We start from the raw sequence: 26,127 nt of genomic DNA, 5'->3' as shown, positions 1-26,127 counted from the left end.
ATAGACAGTATGCACATCCCAACTTAAAGACTACTGATATATATGAATAATAATAAACTCCAGATAATAAACAAGTTTCTAAAATGCAAACTTCTCCTACTAATGAAACGGCCAAATAAAAAGGGCTTCCCGGAGAATCTTCAACTGGCCTGAGTGCTGGGAAGATGGGGTTGGGCCTCGGGAAGTGCCCGCTGTTTGCAGTGGGGGAGAAGAACTGGGGGAGACGAACTGGCCTCTCCCGTCCCTGTGTGGTAACCTGCAATTCAATCTGTGAGATGGGGGCCTGTTAGCAGGAATCCTTCTTGCTTTGCTGAGTTTTTTCCTTTTCACCCAATAAATTCTGTTCCCCCTCACCTTTCATAGTATCTGCGAGCCTAATCTTATGTGATAAGAACCCAGTATTTTCTACAATACTAACACACACTTTAATCTTTCCACAAAACTTATAGAGGCTAATGGAGTAGCCTTCAAAAGTCAAGTGACAAGATAACAACTCTACAGAGACAGGCTGGTAGTACCACAACAACCTCTTATGCCCACTATTCTTCGTATATTTGCCATAGCTATAATAGCTGTCAATTTCAAAAGTATGATCATAAGAAATGACTTTTTACCAGCACTTAGTACTCAAAGGCATTAACTGAGGTTTCATTAACTTGCATCTCCTGGAAGAAGCTAAATTATTTATTATCAAACAGCCCATTAAAACTAGAAATCCTAAAAATAGATGAAACAGATGAAAGCCTGCAAGTCATAGTTTCAATGATCGACTTTTTGGCCGCTGAAATAGCTGAAGACCACTAAGAACAGCAGGTCCACGCTGTAGCAGAGAGCCAAGGAGTGATGCACCGCCCATCAAGTGCATTAGCAGGGAAGATGGAACAAGTAACTTTAATAGAAGGTGGCATAAGATAGTGCCACAAAAAGGGTACAGAATTCAAAGGAGAAGGAGCACATCAGGTTTGAGGAGTCAAGAAGGGGTAGCATTCAAGATGAAACTTAATGAAGTGTCAGGATTTCAACAATCTAGACAGAGGAAAGAGCATAATGAGAAAACAAAACCACTGGAGAGGGAATATATTCAGGAAACAGCCGGTGAGTAGTTTACGGAACACAGGGTATGATGGTATAGAGAAGTCTACCATGGGACACCCCAGCAATTTCAGCCCAAAATCAGAAAAAGATCACCCTCTGAAATAAAAGAGAGCAAACACAGCATTTATTTGTTTATTTTTATTTTTATTTTTTTGAGACAGGGTCTCGCTCTGTCACCCAGGCTGGAGTGCAATTGCACAATCTCAGCTCACTGCAACCTCTGCCTCCAGGTTCAAACAATCCTCATGCCTCAGCCTCCTGAGTAACTGAGATTCCAGGCACTTACCACCATGTCCAGCTAATTTTTGTATTTTTAGTAGAGATAGGGTTTAACTATGTTGGCCAGGTTGACCTTAAACTCCCGACGTCAAGTGATCAGCTCATCTTGGCCTCCCAAAGTGCTGGGATTACAGGCATGAGCCACAGTGCCAAGACAGTAAATATGGCATTTAATACGTTAAGGTAGTCATCCAAGAAGGTAATTCCGTGTATGAGAAGACACAAATGTATTACTGAGGGAAGGTAAATTCAGAAGTTCAGTCTGTATTCCAGTATGATCTGGCCGGGCTTGACCAACATAAAGAAACCCCATCTCTACTAAAAATAAAAAATTAGCCGGGCATGGTGGCACACGCCTGTGATCCCAGCTACTTGGGAGGCTGAGGCAGGTGAATCACTTGAACCCTGGAGGTGGAGGTTGTGGTGAGCCGAGATCGCGCCACTGCACTCCAGCTTGGGCAACAAGAGCAAAATTTCATCTCAAAAAAAAAAAAAAAAAAAATCTGGCCAGGTGTGGTGGCTCATGCCTGTAATCCCAGCCCTTTGGGAGGCTGAGGCGGGCGGATCACCTGAGGTCAGGAGTTTGAGACCAGCCTAACCAACATGGAGAAACCTTGTCTCTACTACAACTACAAAATTAGCCAGACGTGGTGGCACATGCCTATAATCCCAGCTACTTAGGAGGCTGAGGCAGGAGAATCCTTGAACCCAGAGGTGAAGGTTGCAGTGAGCTGAGATCACGCCATTGCACTTCAGCCTGGTCAACAAGAGCAAAACTGTATCTCAAAAAAAAAAGTGTTTTTAAACAAACACTTACTCTTTCACTTGCTTTCACTCAACTGCTATGTCTTCGGTTTACAGGGTGCAAAATGTCATTGGCAGACATTTATAAAACTTTTAATGAACACAATTGACAGAATCATTCTTATACCTTCTAATAACTAGGGAAAGACCATGAAAATCTTTGGACCAGAAAAAGGTTTGGCATATATTGTGGAAATAAACATTCAAGAACTGTAAAAGACAATGCCAAATCATGCATTTTCTTTTCATGGCAAATGAAGACACCTCAAATGAGATCCAGAAGAAACAAGAGACAGTGAAATCAGATAGATATACATTTCATACATTACACCAAATACAGAGGAAAAAAGTTTCAATATATTTAAAAAATAAAGGGCTTGAAAATATAAGGAGACCATTTTTAAAAACAGATTTTTAAAAGAACTACATAGCAAAAATGATTGAAAACCTCTTTTAAAAAACTCAAATTCAATAGATAGTACAAAAAGCAAACTATACACAGCTGAAGAGAAAATTACCAAACAAGATAATATATCCTTTCATAGTTTTTCATTGCCTGCTCACTTACTGAGAGTAGTGTGGTGACAGTCTCACTAGAAACATAATTAAATAGCAGCACAGCATTTAAAGTGGTGTTTTCCAGAGGGATAGACAGGCCCCATGTGAATGCATAGCATTTAGTCAGTAGGAATAAATGCTAGCTCTTACCGAGTCCTTATTCTGTAACACAGGGTGCTAAGCACATGACAAATATGTCTCCTTTTATACTCATACTGACCCTATACAAATATAGAAAGATAAAAGGTCTACACCACGGCTCAGCAAGTGACTTGTTCAAGGTCACAAAACTAGTATGTGTAGAAACCAACATGTAATCTCCAAGCCTGCCTCCAAGTAACCAACTTGATATACCCAACATAGGTCAACAGAAATGTATCTTACTTTGGGCTGTCTTTTACCTTGGCAAACCATACACCTTCTATTGACAACAATTCTCTTCTTGATGAATCCTTGGGTCCTCTTCTCAACCAGGCCTGGACCTCAGACTTCTGTATCCAGTTTTAGCAAGAATCCTGCTAAGTCAGTTTAGAGAGAACCCCCAACCCTTAATATCTAATCAACTTCTTCACCCCCTTCCCCTACCAACTCTTGATGTCTCAGCCCTTGACCTGCCTTTAGCAAGAAGTCTGTTAGGCCAGTTTAGCAAGAATCCCTATATCCCTGATGTCCCCTCTTGGTAATTTCCTACCCCTAAAGTCCTCGCTGTGTCCCTTGGCTATGAACTCCCAGCTGTCTTTGTTGTATTCAGAGTTGAGCCTGATCTCTCATCCCTACTATAATCCGCCTTTCCAAGTCTTAAAGTCTTCCCTACCCTTTTAAGGAGTGTCAGAATAATTTTGTCTTTAACGACGTATTACAATTTTCTGATTTGTACAGTCAAAAGATTATAACAATTTTAAAAATGGAAATTGCTAATACTAGAAATTATTTAATTAGTACATAACTAAAATATCCTTGAGATCAACTCCATTAATATCTCTGTTATAACCAAGACGATTTTATAGAACTTTGTCACTTTCACAGTCTATTCTCCTGTCATTATATGTTACCACACAGGTCGAACATCAAATATTCTCAAATCTTTACATTCTTTCTTAGGAAGAAAAACTGCTAACTCCATGCTGCTTCCTTAGAATTTTACCAGTATGTGCACACGCAGGCGCAGGCGCACGCACACGCACACACACACACACACACACACACACACACATCATGGACCCAAATAATACAATGTGTTACAGTAGTGTTTATGATTTCCTTAAAGTTCTAAAGGTTCTATATGAAAAGATTAGAAGTAAAATATTAAACTGCATATTAAAAAGTGCCCTACAGATTACTATTATGATTTCTCCCTCAGATAAAAAGACATGCAAGTAACAGACTGTGTTGAGGGTTTACATAACATTCCAGGAATCTGAACAGCCAGTCTTTGAGATAGACTCTAAATCGTGTGTGCGTGTGTGTGTGTGTGTGTGTGTGTGTGTGTGAATCTTCTATATGTATACCTACCAGTTTCTCCTGCTGTTTTGTTCTTCCCATGAGGCTTATATAGAACATAAGAGCATCCTTTTACATGGAAGTGGTCATTAATTTGTCTAAACCACCTGAAAATAACAAGAAGATTTGCTGATAGCAACAATTCTACAACAAAGATGGCATTATTGCAATTCTAAAGAAATTCAGGCATAGCCCAAAGTTGGCCTATCTACAAGAATTTGAGACCCAGTGGCTGAATACATGGTTTACTATCAACACACATCTACAGCATTATTATTTTGCAAAACTAGAAATAAAGTATTGCCTCTAAGAGGGTCTTCATACCTCATAAGTGTTGTATTTCCCGTGAAAGGACCAAACCTAATATCTTCAAATGGAGGTTGAAAGCCCAGAATATGTAAAGCTTCTTCTTGGGTAATAGGTGGAAGACTACAAAAGAAACATTCATTGTTTTTCATTTTTCAATTCCTGTCATATGTAAATATAGCCTATCTCAATGTTAATATACTTGTCTGATTGGCAAATAATTTTAGTTACATTTTTCATTATTTTGTTTTATTTTTTTAGAGACAGGGTCTCACTCTGTGGTCCAAGATGGAGTACAATGACATGAGCATAGCTCACTGCAGCCTTATACGACTGGGCTCAAATGATCCTCTTGCCTCAGCTTCCTTAGAGGCTAGAACTACAAGTACATGCCATTGTTCCTGGCTAGTTGTTTTTATTATTTTACTTTTTGTAGAGATGGGGTCTTGCTTTGTTGCCCAGGCTGGTCTCAAACTCCTTGGCTTCAAGTGATACTCCTGCCTTGGCCTCCCAAAGTGCTGAGATTACAGGTGTGAGCCACTGCACCCAGCCCATTTTTATTTTATTGAAAATAATACATGTATATATTTTAAGCTAAAAGCTTTATACCAAAATAAAGCAGGGTTTTTCTAATTTATAAAAAATATCTTCTTAAAAATTTTCTGTTATAGAAAAAGCAACATCAAATTATCTTGGAGTTTGGGGATATTGATAAATTGCCATACTTACTTTCCAGCTCCCATTGTGCTGTATAAGAAATTCCAACAAGAAATTAATGAGGAGATGCCACAAGAAGTCTTATACTGTGGTCGGCTTATGCAATACCTGAGAAAACAAAAGACCATTTTCTTCACTTGAACGAATACAAAATAGGCATGCTAGAAATAGAAAACTCATTGCAATTAAGAGTGTTAATATAATGAAAACTTTGATCTCCTAAATCAATGTGAAAATCTTCCATTTTCCTAATTAATCATGTCATAACTGTAAAATAACAATAAATCACCTACTTTAATAAAGACAGCTAAGTATGACTAACTACCAGTTAAAGTGGATGTTATACAAACCAATGGGAAAAAAATTAATATATAAATTTAGACATCACTTATTAAAATTTTGGTGTAAAATCCTGGTTGAACTGCATACATGGTTATTTGCTTCCTCAGAAATACAGGAGAAACAACGCATTACCCCCTTGTATCAACTTCTCAGAGAGATTCTTCAACCCAAACTAAATATCATCCATTTATTACACACTGTGTCCATCTAAAATCCTTGGGCAAGAAGCCATGAAGCAGTACTTCTCCTGTCACAGAGAATTTTAAAAGTAAAACACAAAATCCTTCCATGGCATGATTCAGTGGCACTCAGTAATCCAGACAATTTTCCAAACAGTCATGATTCAAGAGAGAAACTGAGGCTAATGTGAATAGAAGGAGAAAGAGACAGACTATTCTGTTTTAAGGAAGGAATAGGTTGGCTTTCAAATGATCTTCTTCTACTGCTTTCTAAAGAAGATGCTAAGAAGTAGCCAGAGTGAAACAAAGAAACAAGACCTATCATCACTAAGAGCAACATTAGTGTCGTCTGAAAAATTAATTTACAAAATGAAAAATTAGACATATGCATGTGTACATATGTGCATTTGTATATGTACATATACTATGCATATTGGCACACATACATGTTAACCATGACCCTTAAATCTTTTTTTTTTTAAGTTCTAAGGTACACGTGCAGGATGTGCAGCTTTGTTAGATAGGTAAATGTGTGCCATGGTGGTTTGCTGCATCTCAACCCATCACCTAGGTATTAAGACCCATGTGCATTAGTTAGTTTTCCTGATGCTCTCTTTCCCCCATCTCCTACCCCTCAACAGGGCCCAGTATGTGTTTTTCCCTCCCTGTGTCCATGTGCTCACACTGTTCAGCTCCCACTGATAAGTGAGAACATGGGCCATGACCCCTAAATCTACAGACTGAACTACACAAAATGATACACAAAAGTAATAACTGTCACTTAACATACTAAGTGCTGTCTTCAACACCTCATTGTCAAATCTGTTGAATCCTCCCTCAGTTGTGCTTTGTTCTTTAATTGTGATAAAAACATACAACATAAAAATAAAAATAATAAAATAAAAAATAAATTCTGCACGACAAAAGAAACAATCATTAGAGTGAGCCAGCAACCAACAGAATGGGAAAATATTTTTGCAAGCTACCCATCTGACAAAGGGCTAATATCCAGAATCTACAAAGGACTAAAATAAATTTACAAGGAAAAAAAAAACATCAAAAAGTGGGTGAAAGATACGAACAGACACTTTTCAAAAGAAGACATTTATGCGGCCAAGAAACATATGAAAAATGCTCATCATCACTGGTCATCAGGGAAATGCAAATCAAAACCACATTGAGATACCATCTCACACCAGTTGGAATAGCGATCGTTAAAAAATCTGGAGACAACAGACGTTGGAGGGGATGTGGAGAAACAGGAACACTTTTACACTGTTGGTGGGAGTATAAATTAGTTCATCCATTGTAGAAGACAATGTGGCGATTCCTCAAGGATCTAGAAATAGAAATACCATTTGACCCAGCAATCCCATTACTGGGTATATACCTAAAGGATTATAAATGATTCTATTATAAAGACACATGCACATGTATGTTCACTGCTTATAATGGCAAAGACTGTTTACAATAGGAAAGACTTGGAACCAACCCAAATGTCCATTAACAATAAACTAGATAAAGAAAATGTGGCACATATACACCATGGAATACTATGCAGCCATGAAAAAGGATGAGTTCATGTCCTTTGCAGGGACATGGATGAATCTGGAAACCATCATTCTCAGCAAACTGACACAGGAACAGAAAACCAAACACCACTCATAGGTGGGTGTTTAACAATGAGAAACATGGACACAGGGAGGGGAACATCACACACTGAGGTCTGTTGGGGGTTCGGGGGCTAGGGGAGGGATAGCAGAGGATGGGGAGATTTGGGAGGGATAACATTAAGAGAAATACCTAACGTACGTGACCAGGGGTGGAGGCAGCAAACCACCACGGCATGCGTATACCTATGAAACAATCCTGCAAGTTCTGCACATGTACCCAGAACTTAAATAAAAAAATAAATAAATAAAAATAAAATAAATAAAAAATAAACATAAAACATAAAATTTATCATGTAAACCATTTTTAAGTGTACAGGTCAGTAGTGTCAACTATACACAAATCGTTGGGCAACAGAAGTTTTTCATCTCACAAAAATGAAACTCTTTGCCCACTGAACACCACAACGCCCTTTTTCCCCTTTCCCCCATCCCTGGAAACATATGAGCAATTTACTAATGTTCTTATTCAAGTAATCTGCCCTAGTTGTTTAAATATGAGTGTGAACTCCAACCTAAGACATCTTTGTGGACAGGTGATTATTAATAGCTCCGTCATCATAAGCTATATGGCCCATGCTGATAAAGCACAAGCAACTCATTCACTGACTGATTTTTTTTTTTCTGCTGTGAATATTTTTGCCAGAGTTCAATTCTGGGGATTATTTTACAAGTCCAATACTAACAGTGTTTTATATGTTACAAAATTTATCTTTACATATATTTACTAAGAAAGTATTGCATGCATGTGTATATTTTTTCTCATAACACTAAATTTGGCCTGAACATTTTAAAAAGGAGATGAAAAGGGAAGTTTCTCTTAAGATTTTTCACACTTTTTCATCAGTCTAAACTTGTTTTCTAGTCTTGTTTATGACCAGATTAAAACGTTTACCAACATTCTCCTAGTTTCTACGGGACTTTCCATTCTAACCTAATATTGTAATATTGTCAGTGGAAAATAGGCTTAAAGTCTTGGTGATGGTTTCCCCTCAGTGCATTTCTCCCATCTATCCTTCCTAGTGCTAGCTTTCACAGCCTCACATGTTATATTATTAAAATGCAGTTACGCATATTTGTTGTTGAAACAAAGCTTAAATCTAAGCAATTAGAAGGACAAATGAGCAAAGCCTTCTTTTCAAAGAAACTAAAATGAATATTTTTTACTTTAGTGTCTCTTCTCCATTATTCCATACATACTAACTACTCCAAATTTATCTTTATAAAAGTTCCTTTTGTTAAGAAATTGTCCATGGCTTATCTTTAACTCAGAAAAAACCAAAATCTAAATCTTGAGCCTGATACCTAAGAAAGACATCATGACATGTGTTACAGGGAAACAGCACGAATGTTGAAGTCTAGTCTTCGGTTTCAATACAAGATCTTCTGCTTATTAGCCACATGACATTGGCAGGTTTCTTGGCTTCTCTGAGCCTCACTCTAGACAAACTATTCTCTTTTCATTACCCACATTCCAAAGACACTTTCCTGTAATTCTTTCAAAGACCCTTCACCCCTCCAACCCTTCATATTTCCTCCCTTAAGACCTAGGACCTTAGTAAAGCATTTTGGTGATCATTACCTCCTTTCGTGGTTAATTATGGATTCATACCCATTACATGACAAACTGCTTAAGATATTTAATATTTTTCTGTTTAGCCCCTCTCCTCAACTAGATTTTACACCTTGGGAAAACGAAGACCATGTTGTGTGCATCTCTGTTTCTCAGCCTATAGCAAAGGGACCAATATTTATTAAATAAGTGATAAAAATGTATTTCTAAAATGTCATACAAATGAATTTTAAAGACTCAAATGAGAGTCAGTAATACATAAAAGTTGGCATGAATTAAATTTGTTTTCTTTAGACTAGGAACTGTATTTTAAGATGACCAAATAGCTCCAGTTGATGAATGAAAACTAGAGAAGAAGACTGGGTAATAAACACATTTTTTAAAAGATAGAATTTTGAAATATAACCATTTTGCAACAAAGATTCAGACAAGGATCATCAATGGGTTTGGGTTGTCAATACATTTGGCTAAAATCATAAGGTAAAAAGTTGATGGAACCTGGCCATTAGCTAATGCCACTCTGTCACGCTGCTGATTACTTGAGGGTGGCAGAAAGGAAGGAACTAACTCGTCAATGTAGAATACAGCTATCACTGCCTAAACCCAGTAGTCACTTAGAATTGCTCATACTGGATAATCAGATACCATGTGCCTTCTGATGTGAAACGTTTGAAGTATGAAGGCCCACTCAAGCAGTATTCTTACATAAAATGTTGTACTGGAATTTAATCAAGTCTTTATATTCAACTTGAAGTTTACAGGAAATATTGAGGTTAGATAACTAATTTAGGAAACCAAAAGGAAAGAACAAATCTAGAATGTAGGACATTCTGCAAAATATCTGGCCAAGTTTCTTCAATAAGTCAATCTTTACAATTCTTGTCGATTAAAATAAATAGAATTTTAAAAAGACAAGGGGGAAGGGGGAAGGTGGGGTGGAGACTGTCGTAGATTGAGAGATTTATGGGTCACAACAAGCAAACATGTGGTTCACAACTGGGTCCCACTCTGAACAAAAATATGTGAAGACTTTTCAGAACAATCTAGGAAATGTGACTTTAGCCTGGGAATTAGATATTAGGGAAATATTATTAATCTTATTAGATATGACAAAAGTATTATGGTTAAGTAGAAAAAAGTCATTTTTTTAGAGATGCATACTTAGGTAACTTGAGATGAAATACGATAACTATCAGTCACTTACTTGAAAATTCTTCAGCAAAGAAAACCTAAGTATATAATGACATCAAAAGATTAATCGTTAAATCTAGATGGCAGTTATGTGGAATCACACAAATGACTCAAATAATCAGCCAAGTCGGTGAAAGACAAGCATAGCTCATTATTAATCTACTTCAAACATTTGTGGTAGACTTTAAATATTCAGAAATCCTGGTAATAATTTTAGAACTAAAAATATTTATTATACCTATAATGTATTAATTTGTAAACTGCTAAATTATTGCCAACACATATTAGATATTTCAAAAATGAAAAAAATTAAAACTGATAACGTCACCATCTTCTGAGGTCTAATACTTTCCGCTGTTTAATATCCTCAAGAGGAGAATGCTGAGGACATTCTTTCTGATATCTTCCTTTTTTATCTGAAGTTTTTTTCTTGGAAACTTGTCTCTTTGCATTGCCTAGAATATAAGGGTATAAAATCAGCAAAATGCTTAAGGTGAAGTTAACTGAAATGACAAAAATTAATTATGCACCAAAATTTAAGAAGTAACTGCCTTAATAATTCTGCTGAGAGAGTGCAAAGAAAAAATAATAATAAATAAATAACTGCCACTGGTTCTATTTGCAAACACATTGAAATAATACATGTAGTTTCAATTATAGTCCCCTACCTTAAAGAGAAAGAGAGAATACAAACAAATTTAAACAACCATGAATCCTATTTTATATCAGGTTCTTAAAGTCCAATTCCAGAGCTAATCACTTAGCTGGAAAAACAATCAATCACTAAATCTTTAGCCACATCTAGAAAATCAAATTATCAACAGTAAAAAATTTAACTAGACCACTTTCCAGAAAATGAAGAAAACAATAAAACCAAAATCAATGCAACTCTGTTAAGAAAGTAAAAGCACCAGATCCAATAATGTGATGATACGATGTTTAACAATAACCCTGGGCCTACAGAGATGACAGAATGAAGAATGATGCACACATGCACATTACTAAAATGCAACTTTAGCAGAGGAACTACAATGAAAATCAAAGCCTCCTGTGTGCATGTATGCATGTATATATGCATGTACACACACACACATACATTCTCCAAAAGACCCTCAAGACAAACAACAGTGGTTATAACTGAGGAAGGAAGAATTGGAAGCTAAGACAAAAGGGAGCCAAAAGTAAGAGTGAGAATTTATACTTTTTAACTTTTTAAATTTTTGTGCGTACATAGTGGGTACACATTTATGGAGTATGTAGATGTTTTGATACAAGCATGAAATGTGAAATAACCACATCATGAAGAATGGGGTATCCATGCTATACTTTTTAATTTTTATATTTTTTAATTCTGAATGATGTTAGTGAAGTATCTAGTAAAAAAGTTATATAATTAAAATATCAATAAATAACATCCACGCCTCATTTCATTAAAATACTATTAAGATTACAGATAGCCATGCTCAAATACTTGAATCTTGCACACATATTCTATTTTACAACAGTTTTGAAGGCTAATATTTCATTTTTATGAGTCATCCATAAATTAGAAAACAGATTATATACATATATGCCTAGTAAGCAAACATGGGAAGAGATCAGTTTTGTTCATTCAAGATGCTTTACACTGAAACCATTTGGCACCTACAAACAGCTGGAACACAGGAACTATTATTATACAGGGAATTTCTGTAAAAATGTAATAATAATGAAGACTATAAAGTCAAGAAACAATGTTTCACCTTCCTTTTAATTATTCTTTTTGTTCGTTTGTGACAGGGTCCTGCACTGTTGCCCAGACGGGAGTGCAGTGACGCAATCTCCGCTCACTGTGACCTCCGCCTCCTGGGCTCAAGCAATCCTCCTACATCAGCCTCCAGAGTACCTGGGACGACAAGTGAGCGTGACCATGCCCAGCTAATTTTTGCATTTTTAGTAGAGACAGGGTCTTGTTATGTTGCCCAGGTTGGTCTCAAACTCCTGAACTCAAGCAATCCTCCTGCCTCAGCCTCTCAAAATGCTGAGATTACAAGTGTGAGCCACCATGCTTGACCCTTTTAATTACTTTTTCTAAGCTTTTACAGAGAACACACTTTCACAGAGCTGAACATCACTGGCAAAGGTGAGCAATTGCGCCAAATCTCATTGTGCCAAATTTCCTTCACTGGTAAAATGACTCTTAGAGAGTCAGATGACAGAAGAATGAGTTTCTAACATTTCTTGAATGTCTTCACTGCCTAATAATGACTTAATTCCCTAAGTAGTTTTCCCATCCACTTAAAATTTTAAGGCTACTGAAACATGGAAATGTGTGACCTTGACTGTACTCACACTTTCCTCTAGAGTTCCATGACCTTACCCTATTCTCTTTTTGCTGAATCTAGGATTGCCCCTGGGATCAATGAGCATATATGGTCCATATAAGCATACTTCATAAAAGCCCCGCACTGCCACAAAAGGAGCTGGTCCCACAGTCAAAAGTTCATTCAGGGCCGGGCGCGGTGGCTCAAGCCTATAAACCCAGCACTTTGGGAGGCCGAGGCGGGTGGATCACGAGGTCAAGAGATCGAGACCATCCTGGTCAACATGGTGAAACCCCGTCTCTACTAAAAATACAAAAAATTAGCTGGGCATGGTGGTGCGTGCCTGTAATCCCAGCTACTCAGGAGGCTGAGGCAGGAGAATTGCCTGAACCCAGGAGGCGGAGGTTGCGGTGAGCCGAGATCGCGCCATTGCACTCCAGCCTGGGTAACAAGAGCGAAACTCCGTCTCAAAAAAAAAAAAAAAAAAGTTCATTCAATTTAAGGGAAGGAAGCCTCGTAAAAGTGAAAGCTAAGTTTGAGATGGGAACATAAAAGCAACAGCTGCACCTTCTGCCTCCTATCACATCAGCTTCAAGAACCTTCAACCACTGCTCCTGCTCATTACCAAGTTCCTTCTTCCATTCCTCACCCTACCCACAGCACATGCACACAGCCTCAACACCACACACACACATACACACACACACACACACACACACACACACACACACGCAGGAATTCACCACACTGCCTTTTAGAAAAAGGTATGAGAAGAGCAAATAAAGGCAGAAAATCCACTGTCTTTTTTACTGGAAGAACCAAAGTACAGAGTCCTGTACAATCACTATGACTGAAAGTGAGGTGAGAGGGAACCCAGAAAGAAGAGAGTTACAGAGAAGGGCAAAAACTAAAACTGACAAACTCTGGGAAAGACAGGAATCGGTTTCCAGAGTTACTGCATTGTTAATTAACATTTGAATGTCTAGTTTCCAACAACAACAACAAAAATCACAAGGCACACAAAGAAACAGAATATGGTCCATTCAAAGGAACAAAAAAATATATAAACCAACAGAAACCGTCTCTGGGAAACCAAATGGCAGACTTGCTAGACAAGGACTTTAAAATCACTATCCTAAAGATGCTGAAAGAATTAAAGAAAGATGAATGTACGAAGAACATGGAAATATCAGTGAAGAAACAGAAAACTTAGAATGAAATAAAAAAAAATTATTGGGCTGAAAAATATAGTAACTGAAATGAAAAACTCACTAGAGTGATTCAAAGGCAGACTTGAGCAGGCAGAAGAAAGAATTCGTGAACCTGAAGATGGGAAAACTGAAATAATTGAGTATGAGGAACAGAAAGAAAAAGGACTGAAGAAAAGTGAACAGACCTTAAGGGACTTGGGGACACCATCAAGTGGACCAACCTCTGCACTGCAGAAGTTCAAGAAGGAGAAGACACCAAAAAAAGGGTAGAGAGACTATCCAAAGATATAATGGCTAAAAACTTTCCAAATTTGATTTAAAAAGCATAAATATAAACATCCAAGAAACTCAACAAATCCAAGTAGGAGGAACTTAGACCCATACCAAGACACATTATAATAAAATTGCAAGGCCGGGTACAGTGGCTCACACCTGTAATCCCAGCACTTTGGGAGGCCAAGGTAGGTGGATCACCTGAGGTAGGGAGTTTGAGACCAGCCTAACCAACATGGAGAAACCCTGTCTCTACAAAAAATACAAAATTAGTCGGGCATGGTGGTATATCCCTGTAATCCCAGCTACTTGGGAGGCTGGGGCAGGAGAATCACTTGAACCCAGGAAGTGGAGGTTGCAGTGAGCCTAGATCATGCCATTGCACTCCAGCCTGGGCCACAAGAGCAAAACTCTGTCTCAAAAAAATTGCAGAAAGACAAAGATTCTTCAAAGAAACACAAGAGAAGCAACTCATCACACACAATGGATTGTTAATAAGAATATCAACAGATTTCTCATCAGAAACTTTGGAAGCCAGAAGAAAGTAGGCTGATATATTCAAAGTGTTGAGAGAAAAAAAATTTCAAACAAGAATCCTAAATCCAGCAAAACTGTCCTTCAAAAGTGAAGGAGAAACTCAGACATTCCCAGACAAACAAAAACCGAGGAAGTTTATTACCACTAGACCTGCCCTATAAGGAATACTAAAAGGATTCCTGCTGGTTGAAATGAAAGGACATTAGCTACTACCTCAAAGCCACAGGAAAAAAACAAATTTACATCAGTAAAGTTAACACACGAACAATTATAAAAGCCAGTGTTATTTTGTTAGTTTACAACTCCAGTTTTTGTATTCTATAGGATTTATGAGACTAATACATTTGTGAAATTTTTTTTTGAGACAGAGTCTCACACTGTCACCCGGGCTGGAGTGCAGTGGGCAATCTTGGCTCACTGCAACCTCCACTCCCAGGTTCAAGTGATTCTCCTGCCTGAGCCTCCTAAGTACCTGGGATTACAGGGCCCATCACTCAGGCCCAGCTAATTTTTGTATTTTTAGTAGAGACAGGTTTTCACCATGTTGGACAGGCTGGTCTCAAACTCCTGACCTCGTGATTTGCCCACCTTGGCCTCCCAAAGTGATAGGATTACAGGCGTGAGCCATCTCACCTGGCTGAAAAAGTATTATTAGTTTAAAAGCTAGTAGTAGGCCAGGTGCAGTGGCTCATGCCTGTATTCCCAGCACTCTGCAAGGCCAAGGTAGGAAGATTGCTTGAGCCCATGAGTTCAAGATCAGCCCTGGCAACATAGTGAGAGTCCAGCTCTACAAAAAATGTAAAAAATGCCCCAGAGTGGTGGTGTGCACCTGTAGTCCCAGCTACTTGAGAGGCTGAGGTGGGAGGATTGCTTGAGCCTGGGAGGTCAAGGCTGTATTAAGCCATGGTCACGCCACTGCACCCCAGTCTGGGCAAGATACAAAGACCCTATCTCAAAATAAAAAATGAAAATAAAAAAGCTATTATTATAAAAATAGCTGTTAACTTCACATTTTGTTTTCTACATTATTTTAGAGATTAATGCATAAAAATTATTAGTTTATGTTTTCAGACACACAATGTATAAAGATGTAATTTTATAATATCAATAACTGAAAGTGGGTTATATATACATAACAAGCAGCAAAATGACCAAAGTCTTTCCTTATCAGGGATTACTTTAAATGTAAATGGATTAAATTTTTCACTCAAAAGGCAGAGATTGGCAGAATGGATTTAAAAAAATATACTTTCATATACATGGGTTCACACATGAAAAAGTAACAGAAAAAATTAGCTAACTATATTTCTGTTGTTTGATTCTCAGTCCATTTGTGTAACAAATGATATGAACTATAAATATAATTTAAATGGAACACTCATTTCTGAAACACACACTTTAGATATAGAGATAGGAATAGGTTGAAAGTAAAAGGATGAAAATAGGTATTCCAAAGCAAATAGTACCAGAAGAGAGCAAGGGTGGCTATAAATAAACCAGTCATAAAAAGACTATATGATTTCACTTACATAAGGTACCTGGAATAGTCAAATTTACAGTGACAGAAAGTAAAATGGCAGTTTCCATTACTGTGAGGAGAAGCAATCAGGATTTATTGATTAATGGGTACAAAGTTTATTTTGGAATATAAAAAGAGATTTGGAGATGAATAGTGATGATGGTTACACAACAATATGAACATACTTAATGCCATTAAACTGCACAAGTAAAAATCTTTAAGATGGTAAAATTTATGTTATTAAACATGTATTAGTTTTTTAAAAAGAAATTAAATGCAGAAAAGAAAACTTCACAATCATAGTTGAAGATTTTCAACGCCCTTCTTTCAGCAATTGACAGAACAAGACATAAGTTAATCAGAGACACAAAAGATGTGAATAACACTTTCAAACACTTTGACATAATTAATATTTATAGATACTCCCAATGACTGCAGATGCACATTCTTTTCAAGTGCACATGGTACATTCACCAAGATAGACCATATGTTGGGTCATAAAACAAGTCTCAGTAAATTTTTAAAGACTAAGAGCATATGCCCTCTGTCCATAAGGGAACTAAACTAGAAATTAATATTTAGAAAAAATATAAATATCTACAATTAAACAGCATGTACCTAAGTAAAAGATGTATCAAAGAATAAATTGCAAAGTAAATTAGAAAATATTTCAAATTAAATAAGAAGAAGAATATCAAAAGTTGTGGCCTGCAGCTAAAGCAGTACTTACAGAGCAATTTGGAGCATCATATGCTTATGGTAGAAAAGTCTAAAATCAATAATCTAAGCTTCCATCTTAAGAAGTCAGAAAATGAAGAACAAAGTAAACCCAAAGTAAGTCAGAGGAAGGAAATAATAAAGAACAGAAACCAATGAAATAGAAAACAGACAATTGAGAAAAGTAACAAAGCTAAAAGCCAGTTATTTGAAAAGATGAACAAAATTGATAAACTCCTAGCTAGGCTGATCAGTTTAAAAAAAAATAGAGAAAATAAATTAATCAACAGTATTAGGATGCAAAAGGAGTAGTCATTACAGATTCCTTAGATGTTAGAGGGATAACAGTAACTTTAAGCCACCAAATTTGACAACTTATTGACATGGACAAGTTAAAATTTGTCAGAAATTAACAGAAATCAAAACAACCCCATAATTATAAATAGAGATTTTAATATCTCTCTGAAAATGTTCAGAAAACAGAAGGAAAATACACTTCACAACTTTTCTTAGAAGATTTGCATACCCCTAATTCCAAAACTGGACAAAGGTAATAAACAAAAAGAAAATTGCAGACTCATTAGTTGTAAATTTAGACAAAAAAGCAAAATCCCCCTCCTACCCTTGAGAATTACAAATTTACTTAACATTCTATAAAACAAGTTGATTTTGTAGATGAACAAGCAGAAGCATTAAGGTTTTACAATATCATCAGAGAAGCCTATAATTAAAATACAAATCCTAGTTTGACCTCTTACTAACTGTGCAACTTTGGTCAAGAGATTTATCCCCTCTAAGCCTCAATTTCTTCACCTACAAATGGGTGTAACAGTACCTGCCTCATAAAATTCCTATATTACTTTGAATTCAAAATAGAGAAGTGTAAAGTATTTCTATTTGCCATAGGACCATCCCATTGCAACTCTGAAGGCTGCGCACAACCTGGGTAAACGGCATCTTCTTAAATTGAGCAGTACACAGCCCACTCAGTGGTACATGGAGGCTTTGCTGGGTGTTTAAAAATTTTTAACCGCAAAAAAAGCTAAAGCATTATATAGTAGGAAAAAGAGATATTTGGTCAGGAAATATGGCTTCATGTGCCTATAAAACTATGAAACAGTAGTGTGTTATTCTAGCCATATTATTAACCCCTTCCAAGCTACCATCTGTTTATCTACAATATTTTACAACATTCTTAGAATTTCAAAGCTCTCAAAATATTTAATACGAAGGTTATGCTTGAAGTTTCCAGTGGAAACCCAGTAATGAACTACATGTCCTATGTCAAGGTTACTTTCCTAAAACCACAATGACAGACAAGATGATAGCCATGTTGCTTATTTAGTATTATAAAAGAAAAAATATATGTAATGGCAAGATTAAACAAGACATAGCGTTTGTTTTCTCATTATTTTCACATATGAACTTCATGGCTCCTTCCTTACCTGATTTGTGTTTCGAATTTGTGGTCACCCCATCAAATTCAGATTTATCAATTTCCCATGCGAGAGGTAGCTTGCCCAGGCTGTTGGATAAGTGTTCCAAGCTATTTTCTTCATTGTAGATGATTTCCGATGTACTAGTCGGGATACCAATGTATCTTGATGAATTATTTCCAGAAGATAAAGAAGTACTATCAGGGAGGCAAGAAGAGCGAGATGGATTTGGAGTTTTATAGATTGAGGTTGCCTGGTTGAGAAAGGCATAGTCCGAACAGATGGCATAAATTTTTTCCCGAGTATGAGTCACTGGACAACTCCATGGATAATGACCATCTCCTTTGGGACCCAAGGGTGCTCCTGAGGCACTTGTGCAGAAAGATTTTACAGCACCTTGTAGACTCTCATCAGGTGACTTTCTTTCAGATTTGTGCTCACCATTTCCAGAATCATTTGACCTTTCTGTTTCTGCAACGTTAGGCATTGAATGCAGTGTAAAAGTTTCTATTACTAGAAAGAAGTTGCAACTCTTTCCGTTTCTCGAAAAACAACTTTCACAATTGTTTACAGCATTCTATAAAAGCTGGAGAGTTGCAAAGTGAGCTCCTAATAGGAAGGAAAAAGAATGATCAACAATCTACCAGATATACAAACAGTACAAAAAACATAGCAATTTTATGCATATATATGCTTTCATTCTATATTAATTTTACAACTACAATATGACTAGAGTCATGATCACTATCATTTTTTAAATTAGTCTAAAATAATGTGTGAGAATAATTAAAAAGCAAGTAGCCCAATTTTTAAAAATGGGCAAAGTATCAGAATAGTGACTTCTCCAAAATCATATAGAAATTGCCAATAAGGGTAGGCACAGTGGCTCACACCTGTAATCCAGCACTTTGGAAGGCCAAGGCAGGTGGATCACTTGGGGTCAGGAGTTCGAGACCAGCCTGGCCAACACAGTGAAACTCCATCCCTACTAAAAATACAAAAATTAGCCAGATGTGGTGAGACATAGTCCCCGCTACTCAGGAGGCTGAGACATGAGAATCACTTAAACTTGGGAGGCGGAGGTTGCAGTGAGCCAAGATCGCACCACTGCACTCCATCCCGGGTAACACAGCGAGACTCCGTCTCAAAAAAAAAAAAAAAACAGAAACAGAAAAGAAATGGTCAATAAGCACATGAAAAGATACTCAGTATCATTAGCCATCATGGAAATACAAACCAAAGCCATAGTAAGATAACACCCTACACACACTAGAATGGCTATAATCAAAAAGGTAAGAACAAGTGTTGGTGAGGATGTATGTGAAGAAATTATAACCCTCATACACCACTAGTAGAAATGTAAAATGGTCCAGTTGTTTTGGAAAACAGTTCTTCCAACAATTAAACAGTTACCATATGGTCCAGTAATTTCATTCCTAGGTATATATCCATGACAGATGAAAATACATCTCCACACAAATATTAACGGCAGCATTATTCATAATAGCTAAAAAATGGAAACAACCCAAATGTCCACCAATTGATGAATGTATAAATAAAATGTGGTATATCCATACAATGGAATATCATTTGGCAATAAAAAGAAATGAAGTACTGACCCATGCTACAACATGGATGTACCCTGAAAACATTACACTGAGTAAAAGAAGATAGTCACAAAGGACCAGCTAGTATATGATTCTACTTATATAACACGTCAAGAATAGGCAAATCTATGAAGACAGAAAGTCTCCATGAAAGTCTTCATGGTTGCCTTGGGCTTGGGGTTTGGGGGTGATGGAGTTTCTTTTTATAATAATGATAATTTTCTATAAATGATTGTGGCAATGAACACACAACTTTGTAAATACACTAAAGGCCAATGAATTGTATAACAATGAGTAAATTATACGGTGTGTGAATTATATCTTTATGGATATAAAGATGTCTAAAAAATAATGCATTAGCAAGTTTTTTAAGTCCATGGGCATAAAGGATACATGATGAATAATAGTCACAGATTTAAATCAACAAAGAATACAGAAAGTAAATTTTTCAAAGATTCATCACCTGACAAGAAAACGGATCCAATCAAGGTGGTAGTAACTTCTGATCAGTTTCAGGAAAAACTGAATTTCAAGTCTAAACTGATTCCTTTGGGGAGGAAAACAGAAAGCTTAAATCGCAACTGAGGGCATGGAAGGAAGTGAAGATTTATACCTTGGTGAATTGAACCATCCCAGGATACACAGCAGACAACCTCAAGAAGGTGCCTGGGCAAAGTATATGGATTTCTTAGGGCTCCAGCAACAGAGCATCAGTCAAGAGAGTCAAGCCACCCTGGGTGATGAGTTGAACTTTTACCAGTTAATATCTCTGCCTATTTGCTTACTTAAAAAATTGGAAATAAAAATAACTGTCATGAGTTATACTGATCTGTGAGGAAAAACTAGCAAAGTACTGCAGGGCTTTAACAGCATTTAAGGAAACAGAGTTCCATATTAGGTCTCCACATGTGCTAGGCAAAAATTCCATTTTCTTTACTTTTAAAGCATGCTATTTCTCTATTCAAACCTTCAGTTTTTAGGCTGGGCACAGTGTCTCATGCCTGTAATCCCAGCACTTTGGGAGGCTGAGGTGGGTGGATCATTTGAGATCACGAGTTCAAGACTAGCCTGGCCAACATGGTGAAACCCTGTCTCAACTAAATACGAAATGACTGAAAATACAAAAATTAGCCAGGCAGTAGCGACGTGTGCCTGTAATCCCAGCTACTCGGGAGGCTGAGGCAGGAGAATCGCTTGAGCCTGGAAGGCAGAGGTTGCAATGAGCTGAGATTATGTCACTACACTCCAGCATGGACAACCCGCACTCCATCTGTCTCAAAAAAAAAAAAAAAAACTTCAGTTTTTAAATCATTTGTGCAGAGTTTATAGTTGTTTGCAGGAGGGTCCGCTGGACAGGAACATTACCCCAAAAGGTAGAACCTCCCGTGGTTTAACTTTGAAAATTTTCACTTTCTTTTGGTAAAAAAAATTTTGGAGTAGGTGTAGCGGGTCCTTAGGTAGAAACACTGACGATTTCTCCATATTCATCTGGTGGTGCAATGTTGATGGTAGAGGGCAGCTCAGTACCTGGCACTGTTCAGACCAAACTCTTGTCTTTTGGAAGAGAGAGTTGCTCTGACTCTTAGCAGATGTCCTAACACAGCATATTCTACTCATCTATGATCTTCATGCCTTTCTCTACGTCAGTGTGGTGGAAAGACAGGTAGGTATTTGTGGTGTTGGGGCATGGGGGTGGGCTGTGTGAGGTGAGGAATGAAAGAGCATACGGTCATGGTGAGAGGCAACAGGCAAAGGTTATTGGAGTGAGTTTGGCGGGGAAACAGAAATGTTCCAGGCACTGCCCCTTTTATATCCTCATCTCAGACTTAGCTTCTACTTTTCCAGGTCTTCCTTCCTCAAACTGAGTGGAATTTTGCCTGTGGGAGCAGCTCTCCATGTGACAGTGTAGGGATTATCTTATCTTATTTTAGAGTCCCCTCTGTCATGCAGCCTGGAGTGCAATGGCATGATCTCGGCTCACTGCAAACTCTGCCTTCTGGGTTCAAGAGATTACCCCGCCTCAGCCTCCAGAGTAGCGGAATTACAGGCAGGTGCCACACAGCTGGCTAATTTTTGTATTTTTAGTAGAGATGGGGTTTTACCATGTTGGCCAGACTGGTCTGGAACTCCTGACCTCAGGTGATCTACACGCCTTGGCGTCCCTTAGTGCTGGGATTATAGGTGTGGGCCGCCAGCAGGCAGGATTTTAAAATTATGCTCATTTGGAACATATATAGGAGAATAATCTCTTTTTTTAAAAAAGAAACAGGGCCTTGCTATGTTGCCCAGGCTGGTCTTCACCTCTTGGCCTCAAGCAATCCTCCCACCTCAGCCTCCCAAAGTGCTGGCATTACAGGCACAAGCCACCATGCCCATGGAGGATATTCTTATCAGAAACATAGGCAAAGGGAAATTACTGCATTTGAGCACCAAAGTTGGGGTTAAGCTTCCTGGAAGCTAAATTAAGAACATGGCACTCGATTAATAAAAAGTGTAACAGTGTGGGCCAGGCACAGTGGCTCATACCCGTAATCTCTGTGCTTTGGGAGGCTGAGGTGAAAGAATTGCTTGAGGCCACCAGTTCGAGGCTGCAGTGAGCTGCACTCCAGCATGGGCAACAAAGCAAGGCTCTGTCTCAGGGGAAAAAAAAAAAAAAAAAAAGGAAAGAAAGAGAGAAAAAAGTAACAGTCTGGTTTTTTGTGTTTTGGGTTTGTTTGGTTTTACATAATGGTCACTGAACAAGAATGATCTCTTTGGTTGAAGTTTTGGCAAAAAAAAAAAAAAGTGAAGATCATCAACATAAAGATGCATTTTATATTGACTGTCACTAAAATCCAAGGGCATGAAACATACTCATTGGAAACAACGTTTAGGTAAATTTCTCTTTGAAAATTGCACAATATTCTTAGATTTTATAAGTAAAACATTACCAAAAAATGCAAAGTACCAAAAGATATTCCAGGAAAATGGAAATTACCCAAATCCCATGACCCAAACACTGCTAGCATTTACTTTCTTTCCACACCGTCTGTCTCAGGTCTATTCTCTCACTGCAGTGAGGGCCCAAAGAGGCCAAGGGGGCTTCTATTATTGCATGCTTAGTACTTTGCTCAGATTCTAGCTTTCGTAAAGTAAACTAAGCACAATTTATTACTGATAACAGAATCATTATAGACACAATGATTGTATTATAACCATAGTCTCAGGAAGTACTGAGATACAGAGAGGCAGTTTGTCCCTCCACTTAACAGGCTGCAGACCTCACTGTTTTGACCCATCTCGTGTCTCCTTTTGTTTGTATATTTAGAAACCATTCCCAGTGAGTTGACACTTCTAATCTGACCTGTGCATAGATATTAGAAAATAAAGTTTGCTACATATATATGATCACAGAACTCCCCTGCCTGAAAGCCTCTGCTCTTAGAACATAAGGCCAACCCTGATGGCCCCTATATTTATCTGGTTAGCTCCATTTCATTCCCTTCCCCCTGCCTCCCAAGCTCCACATTACTTTTTGGTTCTCTGAATGCTGTCTCCCTTACTTAGTTAATTGCCATTCATCTTTCCAATGTCAGCTCAAATGTCACTTTCTGGGGGAAACTTTCTTGGCTTTTCAAACTAGGCCAGGTCACCCGGTACAGACTCCAGTACCCTCCTCGCACAGGTCTTACCAGGTGGCGATTTTACATTTCCATCTGTGCTTATGTCTTTACATGATTAGATTATTGTATCCCCAGGGCCTAGCATTTGCAGAGTCTCATTCAACAGATAATTTTTAAGTGCTTGCAGCGTGCCAAGCATTACTATAGGCCCTTATTCTGATTGACTTAGGTTCCCTCTTCCAGGTAAGTGAGGTGTTGCTATATTAAGATTTACTACTAAGCTGGCCCGGTGGCTTATGCCTGTAATCCCAGCACTTTGGGAGGCCGAGGCAGGTGGATTACCTCAGGTAAGGAGTTTGAAATCAGCCTGGACTGCATGGTGAGACACTGCCTCTACCAAAAATATATATATATATACAAAGTTAACGTTACCACGCCTGGTGGCGCATGCCTGTATGCCCAGCTACTCAGGAGGCAAGGCTGCAGAATCGCTTGAACTGGAAAGGCAGAGTTTGCAGTGAGCTGAGATTGCGCCATTGTACTCCAGCCTGGCTAATAAGAGCAAAACTCCATTAAAAAAAGATTTACTACTAGAATGACTGCAGGACCTGATGCTCAACTAATAGCTTACTCATAAAATCACGTCATAAGCAATAGAAATATGGTTTGGTCCTATGTAAAGTAAAATTTTATAAAATAGCATGCTTTAAAAGCACTGCCAGTCACAACTGTTCAAAGTCACTGAATGAAGTGTTCCGTAAAATAAACGTCCATTTATAAAGCCAATATTCATCGTGTAGGTTATAGTCTTTTCGGGTTATATTTTGTCTATATTCTCAGGTATCAAGTTCATGAGAGAACCAAACATCTCTAAAAATCTCTCCAGTAAAGCCTTTTGATATGACAAAATACCCTCATAGATATTCTGTACAGAAGGCAACTGAGACGCAGGGGCACTCGGGTGACCTCGTAAGGGTCGAATGTGTAGCAGAAGGTGAGACCAGACGCGCTTAGCCCCCGGCCGAGCTAACGCCACCCCTTCCAACCTGGTGTCCTCCCGCGCCCTCCAGGCCCCTTCCTCCCCTTCAGACCTGCGGGTCCCCAGAGCCAAGGCGCCCGCCTGCCAAAGGATACCGGGAGTCCTCCGCGCCCGGCGCCAGCCTCCAGCTCGCGCTCCGGGGGAGGCCGGGAGCGTTCCCACCGCCTTCCTCTACCAACCTCGGCCGGGCTCGGAGGCCGCCGGGATGGAGGCGACAGCCGCGCAGGCCGGGCCACGCCGCGCAGAGCCAGTGCGCGCGGAGGCGGCGCAGGCGGAGAGGAAGGAGCGCGGCTGCGCCCCCTGCCCGTAGCCACCGCGGCCCGCGCCCTAGCGCGTGTCCCGGGGACCCGGAGTCCCCAGCCCGCAGCGCCAGAGGGCCGCCGAGGCCTCCACGCCACTCTCCAGCCTCCTCCTTCCCTTGCCGGCCGGAAAACTAGGCTCTCCGCTAGGGGGAGCGCGCCGAGGCCCCGGGTGACCGTCTCTATGCCTGCCCCGGGGCCTGGGGACGCTCTAGGTGTTAAAAGGGGCCCGCGGGCAGTTGCTGCATCTGGGCTAAGAGCTGGGGCTCCGATTCGAGTGTTTGAGTAAACAAGTCGATATCATTAATCATGACAATTGCACGAAAGAAAATAGGAAAGAAACCCCCGGCCCTGGCGCCCGACCAGGCCCTCCTTGGCTCGGAGCCACCGGCCCTTCTGGGTTTTCGGGGCAGCTGGCAAGAGGGAGCCTGGCAGAGGAGGCGGCTGTGGGTCCGACTGAGCTGACCAGGGCGGCGCGCCCGTGACACCTGGCGGCGACCGGGGCCCAGGTGCGGGCGTGCAGCGGAAGGCGAAAGCCGCCGCGCGCTGGTTCCCGGACCCTGCCCAGCGTGGCGTGGAGACCGACGGCCTCACAGGGGTCACCGGCATTCACACGACACCTCCTAATCGAGCTCTGTTCACCAGAGGGCTAGGCCCTTCTCTCCCTGGCGCTTCTCTTCCCTCTGCGACCCAGCTCTTCCCCCTACTCCTTCCCGGGAGAGCAGGTACCCATGCAGTGGCCTCCATCCGGACGCCACGGGGCTCCGGAGAGGCGATGACCCCTGGCAACCCAGGCTGGTATCGAATTAAATAAAATGTTTGAATGCCCAGCTGGCTGCGCGTAGAATGGCAGCAGGCCGGGCCGGCGGCGCTCAGGTGCCCAGAGGAGGGCCAGGCACTCAAGGCGCGCAGCTGGCCGCCACCTCGGCCCCTGCCCCCGCCCCGGGGTACCTCTGGCCGGTCCGGCTGGGTCGGGTCGCTGCCGCCGCGGCGGAACCCGGCTCCGGACCCAGATCGCAGCGTCCAGCGCGCGGCCCGCGAGACGCCTCCGGTTACCCTGGGGCCGTCGTCCCCCGTCCCATCGGAGCGCGCGGGGTCAGCGCTATGGACTGCGGCGCCCGGCGACCGGTCGTCGGATATCATTGACAGCACCTTCCTTTCAAGGTGCTTTATGCCTGCCCTCTGCACGTGCGGAGGACAGGGTGACCAACGCAAAAAACTGAGCCGTGCCTCCGGACCCGTGCGCCCCTCTGTTGGGCATCTGTGGTGTTTATCTGTTCCCCGACAGTGGTGACCGAAAAGTAAATAAACGGGCGAGAGGTGGTAAAAACCTGGCAGGATTTCCGCTCGTCCTGTCGCGAACTACATAT

At 39.9% G+C, this 26,127-nt stretch overlaps 1 protein-coding gene across 7 annotated transcripts in view; it reads right to left on the bottom strand.

Moving 5' to 3' along the window:
- The window catches only part of BIVM (basic, immunoglobulin-like variable motif containing), a 36,045-nt gene extending 9,938 nt beyond the window's left edge, over window positions 1-26,107 (bottom strand). For 2 of the 7 annotated variants that reach the window (XM_032246182.1, XM_032246188.1), the window contains exons 1-7: window positions 24,511-24,790; window positions 20,281-20,364; window positions 18,220-18,819; window positions 10,543-10,669; window positions 5,272-5,367; window positions 4,561-4,665; window positions 4,249-4,343 (exon numbers count right to left, since the gene is read on the bottom strand). In XM_032246182.1, coding sequence (XP_032102073.1) covers window positions 4,249-4,343; window positions 4,561-4,665; window positions 5,272-5,367; window positions 10,543-10,669; window positions 18,220-18,697 — 901 coding nt within the window. In that variant the 5' untranslated portion in view covers window positions 18,698-18,819; window positions 20,281-20,364; window positions 24,511-24,790. Of the gene's footprint in view, window positions 1-4,248; window positions 4,344-4,560; window positions 4,666-5,271; window positions 5,368-10,542; window positions 10,670-18,219; window positions 18,820-20,280; window positions 20,365-22,343; window positions 22,363-24,510; window positions 24,791-25,486; window positions 25,565-25,708 lie in introns of those variants that run through there. The other 5 variants (XM_032246185.1, XM_032246183.1, XM_032246186.1 and 2 more) reach the window with 5 other exon arrangements.
- Window positions 26,108-26,127: the final 20 nt, after the last annotated feature.

This window comes from Sapajus apella, unplaced genomic scaffold, assembly GCF_009761245.1.
Source record: "Sapajus apella isolate SASKATOON/1434 unplaced genomic scaffold, GSC_monkey_1.0 scaffold60, whole genome shotgun sequence".
In the NCBI taxonomy this organism is placed as follows: Eukaryota; Metazoa; Chordata; class Mammalia; order Primates; family Cebidae; genus Sapajus; species Sapajus apella.
The sequence above is the reverse complement of the archived record's forward strand: the minus strand, read 5'-3'. Positions and strand labels throughout refer to the sequence as shown.